Raw genomic sequence first — 14572 nt, 5'->3', positions numbered from 1 at the left:
CACGATAACATGTCAACGAGTCTCACTGTCCGATCCTGTTAATCGTCTCGTACGAAAAGGCATGGGTTGCTGAAGATCAAATCTAGCCCGGGTCTTCATGGGCATCCAGTTTATTTTTTTAAAAAAACAAGTTTCTGTCTTGGTACCACGCCTGGAATGGAATTGTGCTTTCAAACACATCAATATCGAATGGCCTTTCCTTGTTGAATTCATGTTCTGCAGCGTAAGTCAATGCGACCTTTGTTTGAAAGCTATTTCAGTATTACGCCCGATGTCACACTGTCACTAAAACGAACCCTGAACGCGACCATCACCTGAGCCTACGTCCATGGGTGTAGGATCCACATAGTGAATGTAAAGAATAACACAAGACTAGCCATCCGTAGTCAGCCTTTGAATAGAAATGGGTCACGTGGTCCTTCTCAGATCGTAAGCTGGTCTACCAGTTGTATGAACGTTTAGACGGGACCCGACAACAACATGGCGCAAACCGAATGCAACATCGGCATTGTGGTAGGTGTGATTTCGTCCATCCTCGTAGCTGCTGGACTCGGGGCTACTCTGTATGTCACCACAACCGGCAGCGGCAGTAACGGGAACTCCACCATCACAAGATCCACAACTCCGTCTACAACCTCAGGGTAGGGTGGACATTCCCATTCACTCACTCATGTCACGCATCTTTTGTTGTTGTTTAGTTACTGTCATGTCATATTCAGTATTATTTGACTCATGTGCAGTAGTAATTTCTAAATGCTTTGAAGGTAGTATTAATGCTGCAACATGATTTTGAAATAGAACATAAGAAAATTATTAATATACATGTGCAATTGCACATGAGTCTGTAAACTTTAAACTGTCATATACGGAAATGATTTAACTTCTCTGGTTAAACCTAGTTAACCTACAGAGAAACCTTGCCCTATGGGTTTAAACTGCGACTTATCTGTATTTAGGGGCAATCGGAGTATGATATCAGATCCCACAATGTATCCACGACTGTGTCGAGACCAGGTATCGTTGTCTTTCTCTAAAGATGACGGAGAGGGATGTTAGTCATATGTAAACATATCTTGTTATGCTGTGTTTAAAAAACACGTCAATCCTCTCTGTAGACACGATGTAATACAATCGTGTTTGTACTGTGCCTTGATGTACATACCTGTACATATTACACTACTGTATACACTGACACGGCTGGCTGCACACAACCAGGAAGTTTAAACTACGTGAGAAATACAATGAACGTACTGCAAATATGAAGAGTGTGCCTTTCAAGCGTGACGCGAAAAGGACAAATATATACTTCATACCATGCCGATATATTCTGGGTCTTTCCATTGCTGGTCATTTATAACAAGACTAAGAACATTTGACATTTAACAAGGCATTTGACATCAGCCACATCTAGTCTTCATCATAACATTTAATTTTAGGTGTGAAATGATGACAAAGAGGCTGATGTTCAACAGTTACATGTAACTGACTTGTACTTGTCTATGTTTATGACATACATCCCTTCCCTATTTCGGATTAACGAGGTTTCATGGATTCATCTAACGATTACCACAGGATAACGTTGTTGTTCCGTGGCTACCTAGCTCCCCTTCGTCAAGTTAACAACGTTCCGTGGCTACCTAGCTCCCATTCATCAGGTTAACAACGTTCCGTGGCTACCTAGCTCCCCTTCATCAAGTTAACAACGTTCCGCGGCTACCTAGCTCCCCTTCATCAAGTTAACAACGTTCCGTGGCTACCTAGCTCCCCTTCATCAAGTTCACAACGTTCCGTGGCTACCTAGCTCCCATTCATCAAGTTAACAACGTTCCGTGGCTACCTAGCTCCCCTTCATCAGGTTAACAACGTTCCGTGGCTACCTAGCTCCCATTCATCAAGTTAACAACGTTCCGTGGCTACCTAGCTCCCATTCATCAGGTTAACAACGTTCCGTGGCTACCTAGCTCCCCTTCATCAAGTTAACAACGTTCCGTGGCTACCTAGCTCCCATTCATCAAGTTCACAACGTTCCGTGGCTACCTAGCTCCCCTTCATCAAGTTAACAACGTTCCGTGGCTACCTAGCTCCCCTTCATCAAGTTAACAACGCTCCATGGCTACCTAGCTCCCCTTCATCAAGTTAACAACGTTCCGTGGCTACCTAGCTCCCCTTCATCAAGTTAACAACGTTCCATGGCTACCAAGCTCCCCTCCATCAAGTTAACAACGTTCCGTGGCTACCTAGCTCCCCTTCATCAGGTTCACAACGTTCCGTGGCTACCTAGCTCCCCTTCATCAAGTTAACAACGTTCCGTGGCTACCTAGCTCCCCTTCATCAAGTTAACAACGTTCCGTGGCTACCTAGCTCCCCTTCATCAAGTTAACAACGCTCCATGGCTACCTAGCTCCCCTTCATCAAGTTAACAACGTTCCGTGGCTACCTAGCTCCCCTTCATCAAGTTAACAACGTTCCATGGCTACCAAGCTCCCCTCCATCAAGTTAACAACGTTCCGTGGCTACCTAGCTCCCCTTCATCAGGTTAACAACGTTCCGTGGCTACCTAGCTCCCCTTCATCAAGTTAACAACGTTCCGTGGCTACCTAGCTCCCATTCATCAGGTTAACAACGTTCCGTGGCTACCTAGCTCCCCTTCATCAAGTTAACAACGTTCCGTGGCTACCTAGCTCCCCTCCATCAAGTCAACAACGTTCCATGGCTACCTAGCTCCCATTCATCAGGTTAACAACGTTCCGTGGCTACCTAGCTCCCATTCATCAGGTTAACAACGTTCCGTGGCTACCTAGCTCCCCTTCATCAAGTTCACAACGTTCCGTGGCTACCTAGCTCCCCTTCATCAAGTTAACAACGTTCCGTGGCTACCTAGCTCCCCTTCATCAAGTTAACAACGTTCCGTGGCTACCTAGCTCCCCTTCATCAGGTCAACAACGTTCCGTGGCTACCTAGTTCCCCTTCATCAAGTTAACAACGTTCCGTGGCTACCTAGCTCCCCTCCATCAAGTTAACAACGTTCCATGGCTACCTAGCTCCCATTCATCAGGTTTACAACGTTCCGTGGCTACCTAGCTCCCATTCATCAGGTTAACAACGTTCCGTGGCTACCTAGCTCCCCTTCATCAAGTTCACAACGTTCCGTGGCTACCTAGCTCCCCTTCATCAAGTTAACAACGTTCCGTGGCTACCTAGCTCCCCTTCATCAAGTTAACAACGTTCCGTGGCTACCTAGCTCCCATTCATCAGGTTAACAACGTTCCGTGGCTACCTAGCTCCCATTCATCAGGTTAACAACGTTCCGTGGCTACCTAGCTCCCCTTCATCAAGTTAACAACGTTCCATGGCTACCTAGCTCCCCTCCATCAAGTTAACAACGTTCCGTGGCTACCTAGCTCCCCTTCATCAAGTTAACAACCTTCCGTGGCTACCTAGCTCCCATTCATCAGGTTAACAACGTTCCGTGGCTACCTAGCTCCCCTTCATCAAGTTAACAACGTTCCGTGGCTACCTAGCTCCCCTTCATCAAGTTAACAACGTTCCGTGGCCACTTAGCTCCCCTTCATCAAGTTAACAACGTTCCGTGGCTACCTAGCTCCCCTTCATCAAGTTAACAACGTTCCGTGGCTACCTAGCTCCCCTTCATCAAGTTAACAACGTTCCGTGGCTACCTAGCTCCCCTTCATCAGGTTAACAACGTTCCGTGGCTACCTAGCTCCCATTCATCAGGTTAACAACGTTCCGTGGCTACCTATCTCCTCTTCATCAAGTTCACAACGTTCCGTGGCTACCTAGTTCCCCTTCATCAAGTTAACAACGTTCCGTGGCTACCTAGCTCCCATTCATCAGGTTAACAACGTTCCGTGGCTACCTAGCTCCCATTCATCAGGTTAACAACGTTCCGTGGCTACCTAGTTCCCCTTCATCAAGTTAACAACGTTCCGTGGCTACCTAGCTCCCCTCCATCAAGTTAACAACGTTCCGTGGCTACCTAGCTCCCATTCATCAGGTTAACAACGTTCCATGGCTACCTAGCTCCCATTCATCAAGTTAACAACGTTCCGTGGCTACTTAGCTCTCCTTCATCAAGTGAACAACGTTCCGTGGCTACCTAGCTCCCCTTCATCAAGTTAACAACGTTCCGTGGCTACCTAGCTCCCCTTCATCAAGTTAACAACGTTCCGTGGCTACCTAGCTCCCCTTCATCAGGTTAACAACGTTCCGTGGCTACCTAGCTCCCATTCATCAGGTTAACAACGTTCCGTGGCTACCTAGCTCCCATTCATCAGGTTAACAACGTTCCGTGGCTACCTAGCTCCCCTTCATCAAGTTAACAACGTTCCGTGGCTACCTAGCTCCCCTCCATCAAGTTAACAACGTTCCGTGGCTACCTAGTTCCCATTCATCAGGTTAACAACGTTCCATGGCTACCTAGCTCCCCTTCATCAAGTTAACAACGTTCCGTGGCTACTTAGCTCCCCTTCATCAAGTGAACAACGTTCCGTGGCTACCTAGCTCCCCTTCATCAAGTTAACAACGTTCCGTGGCTGCCTAGCTCCCCTTCATCAAGTTAACAACGTTCCGTGGCTACCTAGCTCCCCTTCATCAGGTTAACAACGTTCCGTGGCTACCTAGCTCCCATTCATCAGGTTAACAACGTTCCGTGGCTACCTAGCTCCCCTTCATCAAGTTCACAACGTTCCGTGGCTACCTAGTTCCCCTTCATCAAGTTAACAACGTTCCGTGGCTACCTAGCTCCCATTCATCAGGTTAACAACGTTCCGTGGCTACCTAGCTCCCATTCATCAGGTTAACAACGTTCCGTGGCTACCTAGCTCCCCTTCATCAAGTGAACAACGTTCCGTGGCTACCTAGTTCCCCTTCGTCAAGTTAACAACGTTCCGTGGCTACCTAGCTCCCATTCATCAGGTTAACAACGTTCCGTGGCTACCTAGCTCCCATTCATCAGGTTAACAACGTTCCGTGGCTACCTAGCTCCCCTTCATCAAGTTAACAACGTTCCATGGCTACCTAGCTCCCCTCCATCAAGTTAACAACGTTCCGTGGCTACCTAGCTCCCCTTCATCAAGTTAACAACCTTCCGTGGCTACCTAGCTCCCATTCATCAGGTTAACAACGTTCCGTGGCTACCTAGCTCCCCTTCATCAAGTTAACAACGTTCCGTGGCTACCTAGCTCCCCTTCATCAAGTTAACAACGTTCCGTGGCCACCTAGCTCCCCTTCATCAAGTTAACAACGTTCCGTGGCTACCTAGCTCCCATTCATCAGGTTAACAACGTTCCATGGCTACCTAGCTCCCCTTCATCAAGTTTACAACGTTCCGTGGCTACCTAGCTCCCCTTCATCAAGTTAACAACGTTCCGTGGCTACCTAGCTCCCATTCATCAGGTTAACAACGTTCCGTGGCTACCTAGCTCCCCTTCATCAGGTTTACAACGTTCCGTGGCTACCTAGCTCCCCTTCATCAAGTTAACAACGTTCCATGGCTACCTAGCTCCCCTCCATCAAGTTAACAACGTTCCGTGGCTACCTAGCTCCCCTTCATCAAGTTAACAACGTTCCGTGGCTACCTAGCTCCCATTCATCAGGTTAACAACGTTCCGTGGCTACCTAGCTCCCATTCATCAGGTTAACAACGTTCCGTGGCTACCTAGCTCCCCTTCATCAAGTGAACAACGTTCCATGGCTACCTAGCTCCCCTCCATCACGTTAACAACGTTCCGTGGCTACCTAGCTCCCATTCATCAAGTTAACAACGTTCCGTGGCTACCTAGCTCCCCTTCATCAAGTCAACAACGTTCCGTGGCTACCTAGCTCCCCTTCATCAAGTTAACAACGTTCCGTGGCTACCTAGCTCCCATTCATCAAGTTAACAACGTTCCGTGGCTACCTAGCTCCCCTTCATCAAGTTAACAACGTTCCGTGGCTACTTAGCTCCCATTCATCAAGTTAACAACGTTCCGTGGCTACCTAGCTCCCCTTCATCAAGTTAACAACGTTCCGTGGCTACCTAGCTCCCTTCCATCAAGTTAACAACGTTCCGTGGCTACCTAGCTCCCATTCATCAGGTTAACAACGTTCCGTGGCTACCTAGCTCCCATTCATCAGGTTAACAACGTTCCGTGGCTACCTAGCTCCCCTTCATCAAGTTAACAACGTTCCGTGGCTACCTAGCTCCCATTCATCAGGTTAACAACGTTCCGTGGCTACCTAGCTCCCCTTCATCAAGTTAACAACGTTCCGTGGCTACTTAGCTCCACTTCCTTTGATTAACAACGTTCCGTGGCTACCTAGCTCCCATTCATCAAGTTCACAACGTTCCGTGGCTACCTAGTTCCCCTTCATCAAGTTAACAACGTTCCGTGGCTACCTAGTTCCCCTTCATCAAGTTAACAACGTTTCGCGGCTACCTAGCTCGCCTCCGATTTGATTAACAACGTTTCATGGCTACCTAGCTCCCATTCATCAGGTTAACAACGTTCCGTGGCTACCTAGCTCCCCTTCATCAAGTTAACAACGTTCCATGGCTACCTAGCTCCCCTCCATCAAGTTAACAACGTTCCGTGGCTACCTAGCTCCCCTTCATCAAGTTAACAACGTTCCGCGGCTACCTAGCTCCCCTCCATCAAGTTAACAACGTTCCGTGGCTACCTAGCTCCCCTTCATCAAGTTAACAACGTTCCGTGGCTACCTAGCTCCCCTTCATCAAGTTAACAACGTTCCGTGGCTACCTAGCTCCCCTTCATCAAGTTGACAACGTTCCGTGGCTACCTAGCTCCCCTTCATCTGGTTAGTAATCATACGTTACGAGTAGAATAGCGCCTGATATCTGCCACAAAGATGGTCAATGGCGCTTGTTCACAGCTATAGGGCCTTGATACATTGCTAATGTGAAGTACGAACGACGGGTGGCTCAGACAGTTCTACTTTTATGCGGTCAGAAAAAAGGTTAGAGTTGATGAGGTACATGAAAGTGTCCTTGGATGAAGTATAACTAATACCTGTAGGGTAGTGAGTTCGAAAGCTTAGAAAGTGGAGGCACGGTTAGAGAGTGTGTTGTGATTTCGTGGTGCTAGTAGGGTCACTAAGGCATTGGAGGCTTTGCTGAGATGGATAAACAGACATAAGCGGGAATGTTTTCATTGTGGATGCAGTCTTGAATGACGATAATTTTATGACTGAATCTGATAATTGATTCTGATAATCTGAATAAGTTGATTCTGTAAGAGATGAGGAGCCAATGTAGGGACTGAAAAATTCAAATGATATGATCATATCTGGAAGCACGGAAAATTCATCCTGCGGCTGAAATGTGAATGTTTTGGAGTGATTTGGTTGTAAGGCTTGCATAGAAAGAGCTAACAACGTTTCACCGCTCCCTGGTCCCATTGCATCAGGTTGAAAACGTTTCATGGGCACCTCTTTCTTTCTCGTTGTGTTAACTGTGTTTCATGGATCATTACATCAACAGGTTTAGAGCGGTTCCGTGATGCACTACACTTTTTCGTCTGGGTAACGTTTCTTGAAAACCCCTTGCCCTTACATCGGCTTTCTAAACGTCTCTTGTCCTATCCAATACCCCGTATAATCCTTGCCCGTTCATCTAGTTACCAACGTCTCTTATCTAATCATGTCCATTCATCTGCCTCCCGGCGTCTCTTGCCTAATCCTTGACCATTCATCTAATTACAAAAGTTTCTTATCTAATCACGCCCATTCATCTGGTTACAAACGTCCCTTGTCTAATCACGCCCATTCATCTGGTTACAAACGTCCCTTGTCTAATCATGCCCATTCATCTGGCTACAAACGTCCCTTGTCTAATCACGCCCATTCATCTGGTTACAAACGTCCCTTGTCTAATCATGCCCATTCATCTGGTTACAAACGTCCCTTGTCTAATCACGCCCATTCATCTGGTTACAAACGTCCCTTGTCTAATCACGCCCATTCATCTGGTTACAATCGTCCCTTGTCTAATCACGCCCATTCATCTGGCTACAAACGTCCCTTGTCTAATCACGCCCATTCATCTGGTTACAAACGTCCCTTGTCTAATCATGCCCATTCATCTGGTTACAAACGTCCCTTGTCTAATCACGCCCATTCATCTGGCTACAAACGTCCCTTGTCTAATCATGCCCATTCATCTGGTTACAAACGTCCCTTGTCTAATCATGCCCATTCATCTGGTTACAAACGTCCCTTGTCTAATCATGCCCATTCATCTGGCTACAAACGTCCCTTGTCTAATCACGCCCATTCATCTGGCTACAAACGTCCCTTGTCTAATCACGCCCATTCATCTGGTTACAAACGCCCCTTGTCTAATCACGCCCATTCATCTGGTTACAAACGTCCCTTGTCTAATCATGCCCATTCATCTGGTTACAAACGTCCCTTGTCTAATCACGCCCATTCATCTGGTTACAAACGTCCCTTGTCTAATCATGCCCATTCATCTGGCTACAAACGTCCCTTGTCTAATCATGCCCATTCATCTGGTTACAAACGCCCCTTGTCTAATCACGCCCATTCATCTGGTTACAAACGTCCCTTGTCTAATCACGCCCATTCATCTGGTTACAAACGTCCCTTGTCTAATCACGCCCATTCATCTGGTTACAAACGTCCCTTGTCTAATCATGCCCATTCATCTGGTTACAAACGTCCCTTGTCTAATCATGCCCATTCATCTGGTTACAAACGTCCCTTGTTTAATCATGCCCATTCATCTGGCTACCGACATGTCTTGTCTCATCCTTGCCCATTCATCTGGTTACCGACGCCTCTTGTCTAAGCCTTACCCACTCATTCAGCTACCAGCGTCTCCTGTCTAATCATGCCCACTCATCTAGTTACAAACGTCTCTTGTCTAATCCTTGTCCAAAAGGTCCAAAAGAATTCCATGGAGGCAACAATCGGAAAATGTGGCAAAGTATTAACACTATAATCGACTCAGACAACAAGAAAGACCATACAACCAGTGCGGATAATCCTACTTTCGCTCTGGATCTCAACTCCTTTAATGGACGCTTCGACTACAATGACTTCACGCAAGAACTCAAATACGAGCTATGTAAGCTCTCAAGGTCACAACCTACCGCACAGGACTTGGCGTGGAGGACACCACAGTCAGTCTTCTGTCGAAAATTTATGACCACCTAGAGAAGACAGGATCATATGTGAGGGTCTTATTCATAGACTTCAGTTCTGCGTTTAATACGATCAAACCGCATCTTCTTGCAAGGAACATGATGCACCTCAACATTGACCATTCAATAATACGATGGATTAGCAGCTTCCTCACATGCAAACTACAAAATGTGCTCGCCAATGGTATAACGTCGCCGACCATCACCATCAACACTGGCGCCCCACAGGGATGTGTGTTCTCTCCCCTTCTGTTCATTATATACACGAATGACTGCGTGGCCAGTGACAGTATATGTTCTAATATCAAGTTCGCCGACGACTTGGCACTAGTGGCCCTCCCTACGGACAGTGAGGACGGGTACAGACAGGACATCGATAACTTAGTCACGTGGTGTCATGATAACTTCCTTGAGATTGACGTTGCGAAAACAAAGGAACTGGTAATTGATTTTAGGTCAAATGGAAATGTGGACCAAGTTGAACCCATTTGTATTGAAGGCAGTATTGTTGAACAAGTATCAGAACATAAGTATTTAGGTACTATCATCGACAACAAATTGAACTGCAACAATAATACGGACTCTATCTACAAGAAGTGTCAACAGCGATTATATTTCATGAGGAAACTTAGATCTTTTAATGTCGATGTCAAACTGATATCACTTTTTTATTCTTGTTTTGTTCACTCTGTTTTATCGTTTGGTATTCAGTGCTGGTACGAATCCCTCTCCCTTAAAAACAAAAACAAACTGATAAAAGTTACCAACATCGCCTTGAAGATTGCAAACACTCCCCTTGTAAATCTATCTTCCTCATATGAAACCCGTGCTCTGTCCCTTGCACATAAGATTATCGCTGATGAAACACACCCATTAAACTCATACTATTCCCTTTTACCTTCCGGTCGCCGATTTCTGATTCCCAAACTTAAAACCAACCGTGCCACAAATTCCTTTATTCCAAGTAGTATTAAACTTTTAAATAGCACCTGTGATTAATAATTTATTACAATACATATACCAGTTTAGTTTCACAATATGATCTCAATTAATCATCTTAATGGCATAATTACTCACGTTTTATATTCATATTTATATTTATATGTGTGTTGTGTTCTTAACTGATGTACATTTGTTACTTCTGTGAGCAAGTGAATGTAATAAAGTCTTATCTTATCTCTTATCTCTCTCTTATCTTCATCCGGTCACCATTGTCTCTTGTCTAATCCGTGCTCATTCATCTAGATACCAACGTCTTTTGTTTAGGGATGAAGATTTTATGGATATCAACTTCTTTATATGAGAACACAACGTTTCGGAGTTAATGCTTACTCCTTCATCACCTGATGAAGGAGTAAGCATTAACTCCGAAACGTTGTGTTCTCATATAAAGAAGTTGATATCCATAAAATCTTCATCCTTATGCATTTCACTTCTAAATGCCCTTCAAAGACTTGTCTTTTGTTTAATGCATGACATTGTCCATTCATCTACTTACCAACGTGTCGTGTCACCTCATGTCCATGAATCTTCCATGTTACCAACGTCTCTTGTCTAATCCTTGTCCACGCATCCAGTTGCCAACGTCTCTTGTCTAATCCTTGCCCACCCATCTAGTTACCAACGTCTTTTGCCTAATCCTAACCCATTCATCCAGTTACCAGCGTCTCTTGTCTAATCCTTGTACATTCATCTATTTATGGCCTTGCCCATTCATCTAGTTACAATTCTTGTTCTTGCTTCTTGTTCTTCAACGTCAGGGCCATTTTCTCAGAAGTGTCCGAAAATGTTGTTAAGGAGACTTGAAGTTTGATGCTTTTATGTTCTCTCAACTACAACTGGAGTCTCCATACATTCGTGTTTTCCTCTGTTTCAGGGCCGTCTATATGACGCCATGTGGTGTCTGTGGCCCTGAGATCGATGTTGCAATCAACATACAGAACTCAATAGTGGAACCATTCTTCAATCATACCATTGAATTATTTGGTATGAGACAAAGAGAGCTCATCTTCTTCATGGAGACGGCAGCGAAAAAACAAAAGGAATTCAGGTAAATGTTTAATATTAAAAGGATGAGTCACAATATATCATGAACATGTACAACACTTACCAAACTTCGTTGCTCTTTCTTTTGAATTTGAGCAAGTGACTAAGCTGGTTTGGATGACGGCTAGAATAGTATTTCAGTTTTGTAAACTGCCCATATAAAGACGTTTATACCCATCTTTGGCGGTTGCTTAAGCTCAAACAACTGAATGTTTGTTCAACCTTCATTTTATGTGAGTATCGTTGCGTTTTGGGCCCAGAGTTTCTTCATTTTTTTCGGTAACCATTTTCAACCTTTGATAATGTATGTTTGTTTGGTCAAAACCAATTATGTCTTGTTATGACATGTTAATAGATTGAAATCTCTCTGTCTTGCATTGTCGTCGGAAGGAAATAATTCGCATTACCCTATTCTTATACAAACTGTTGGAATGGTGTAGGTTTGCTGGGGCGTACGGACAGTATGGCTTTTATGTGCAAACCATCAATGGCCTGACGTCCAATTCTGATCTCAAGACTTGGTGGCAAATCCTAGATCAGAACATGGAGATGCTCAAGAAAGGTAAGGAGTCAACATCAATCCATGGGTAAAGAAATATACACAGAAGGTTGAATTAATGTAGAAATTCCCTGTGGGTGTTCAACTCCTTCTATACTGCGTATTACCAAAACAATAACATGCTGATTTTCCGGGCTATGACAGCAGCCTGTGTAGTTTTGCACTATCGAGATGAGTTGTGTAGTTCTGTGATCAGAGTGATTATTGTTATATTATTTGACATCATATAGAACAGCTGACTTTCACTTTCTTCCCAACACTTTAGCTTCAAATTATTCAGAAAAAATCTTAGCCCGCTAGATAGTCCGCTCAGCAATTAGGTGTTTGACTCTGAGGGTGGCGTTTCGAATCCCGGATGGGACTCAACCAGAAAAGTACTAGAATTCGTACTTTACTAAGAAAGTGAAATCCCAAATATGACATATGTTGCAGGTTCCATTTTGCTCTTATTTTATATGTGGCTATGTTTAAGGTTTAGCGTATCACAGTGGAGTAAAATATGAATCTGAATGTTGTTTTTCCAGGTGTAAGCAGCCACATCCCCATACATCAGGAGACCGTCATTTTCAACTTCACGCAGACCGTAGACCATTAAAACTGCACTCTCTCTGAACCTGTGATAACTAACCAAGAGAAATTGGACATTTTGAGTCCAACAACATGCACAATAACATTCACATACTTCTTCAACACACTTCCTCAACACTTCACGCACAAAGGATTGTATTTTCACAATATGTTATAAAAGTTTCCTTCTGTATGTTGTCCTCTAAACTCAGTCGCACTGTATGCAGATCCTTGGATTATTCCCCAGTAATTGTGGTTAGTGATGGCTCATTTTAACAGGAATAAACCACACAGACACAGTATGTTAACTCCGTGCTGGCCAACCTCTGTCTTCCTCCTTCGTGCCAGGGAAACATCAAGGACCATATTTTAACGGGTTTTTATATGACGAGGCCGGGATCGAACCCCCTACCTTCCACTCCCCGGACATACGCTCAATCCACTTGTCCATGGAACTGGACCCAACGATAAAGGCACACGAATGTTTCCCTGCACGAACACCCCACACCCACCCGCTCGTTTCTATCAAATCCTCTTGCTTGAGAGTGCCCTGTCAGTGTACCTAGACGGATTCAGACGATAACTACGCTTGTGGAAAATGTACATGACAGGTACCATGAGAGATAAACCATGCATTTTGATTTCATGTATTCTTGATATGACTGTGGATGATTCGCGATTTTAACAACGTGAGTGAGTTTTACGCCGCACTTACTCCAGCTATATGGTGGCAGTCTGTAAATAATCGAGTCTGGACCAGACATTCCAGTGATCAACTGCATGATCACTCATCTGCGCAGTTTGAAACCGATGACATGTATTAACTATGTCAGCGAATCTGACCACCCGATCCTGTAAGTCGCCTCTTACGACAAGCTTAGTCGCCTTTTATGGCAAGCATGGGTTGCTGAATGCCTATTCTACCCCGGATTTTGACAAGGAACGAAGTGATATGATGAAGACATCCCTACAACAATGGAAGTAATCAGGTTGTGAAAGTAAGCATTGGAAAAACTTTAGATAGTTTGCTGGAATTAAACTGAAAAGTGATCAGTTATGTCACGTTTTAACAGTCAGCTTTCAGCTCTCAGTTGACAATCACTTAATTCTAGTTATCTTGAAAACGTGGCTGTACTGAAAAAAGAACTCACTAAACGACTTTACCCTCTACTTGGACATCTGTTATCTTGAACGACATGTACTCAGCTTACGTCTGTATTAAAGATGCAGCCACCTTTTCCCATTCATAAGGTATCTCATTTGTATTCAGCCAACCTTTTACATTCATAAGGTATCTCATTTGTATTCAGGAAACTTTTCACGTTCATAAGGTATCTCATTTGTATTCAACCACCTTTTCACATTCATAAGGTATCTCATTTGTATTCAGCCAACTTTTCACATTCATAAGGTATCTCATTTGTATTCAGCCAACTTTTCACATTCATAAGGTATCTCATTTGTATTCAACCAACTTTTCCCATTCATAAGATATCTCATTTGTATTCAGCCAACCTTTCACATTCATAAGGTATCTCATTTGTATTGGCCAACGTTTCACATTCATAAGGTATCTCATTTGTATTCAGCCAACGTTTCACATTCATAAGGTATCTCATTTGTATTCAGCCAACGTTTCACATTCATAAGGTATCTCATTTGTATTCAGCCAACCTTTCACATTCATACGATATCTCATTTGTATTCAGCCAACGTTTCACATTCATAAGGTATCTCATTTGTATTCAGCCAACTTTTCCCATTCATAAGATATCTCATTTGTATTCAGCCAACCTTTCACATTCATAAGGTATCTCATTTGTAATCAGCCAACCTTTCACATTCATAAGGTATCTCATTTGTATTCAGCCAACGTTTCACATTCATAAGGTATCTCATTTGTATTCAACCACCTTTTTACATTCATAAGGTATCTCATTTGTATTCAGGAAACTTTTCACATTCATAAGGTATCTCATTTGTATTCAGCCACCTTTTCACATTCATAAGGTACCTCATTTGTATTCAGCCAACTTTTCACATTCATAAGGTATCTCATTTGTATTCAGGCAACTTTTCACATTCATAAGGTATCTCATTTGTATTCAGCCACCTTTTTACATTCATAAGGTATCTCATTTGTATTCAACCACCATTTCACATTCATAAGGTATCTCATTTGTATTCAGCCAACGTTTCACATTCATAAGGTATCTCA

The 14572-nt window shown here is 43.9% G+C and overlaps 1 protein-coding gene across 1 annotated transcript; it reads left to right on the top strand.

Moving 5' to 3' along the window:
• The first annotated feature begins 252 nt into the window (after positions 1-252).
• On the top strand, positions 253-13604 carry LOC137294326 (cobalamin binding intrinsic factor-like). Its single transcript, XM_067825323.1, has 4 exons — positions 253-641; positions 11059-11232; positions 11669-11790; positions 12312-13604. Exons 1-4 carry the CDS (start codon positions 481-483, stop codon positions 12380-12382), a joined length of 528 nt encoding a protein of 175 aa, XP_067681424.1. The 5' UTR covers positions 253-480; the 3' UTR covers positions 12383-13604.
• The last annotated feature ends 968 nt before the right edge of the window (positions 13605-14572 follow it).

This window comes from Haliotis asinina, chromosome 8 (genome assembly GCF_037392515.1).
Source record: "Haliotis asinina isolate JCU_RB_2024 chromosome 8, JCU_Hal_asi_v2, whole genome shotgun sequence".
Classification (NCBI taxonomy): Eukaryota; Metazoa; Mollusca; class Gastropoda; order Lepetellida; family Haliotidae; genus Haliotis; species Haliotis asinina.
Note: the sequence above shows the minus strand (reverse complement) of the source record. Positions and strands in the feature narration are given on the sequence as shown.

Bases quoted from the DNA above. Each gene is read 5' to 3' on its own strand.
- LOC137294326 (XM_067825323.1), top strand. From the start codon at position 481: ATGGCGCAAACCGAATGCAACATCGGCATTGTGGTAGGTGTGATTTCG. The intron at 642-11,058 runs GTAGGGTGGACA...CCTCTGTTTCAG, and splicing joins ACTCCGTCTACAACCTCAGG to GGCCGTCTATATGACGCCAT. The intron at 11,233-11,668 runs GTAAATGTTTAA...GGAATGGTGTAG, and splicing joins AAAAAACAAAAGGAATTCAG to GTTTGCTGGGGCGTACGGAC.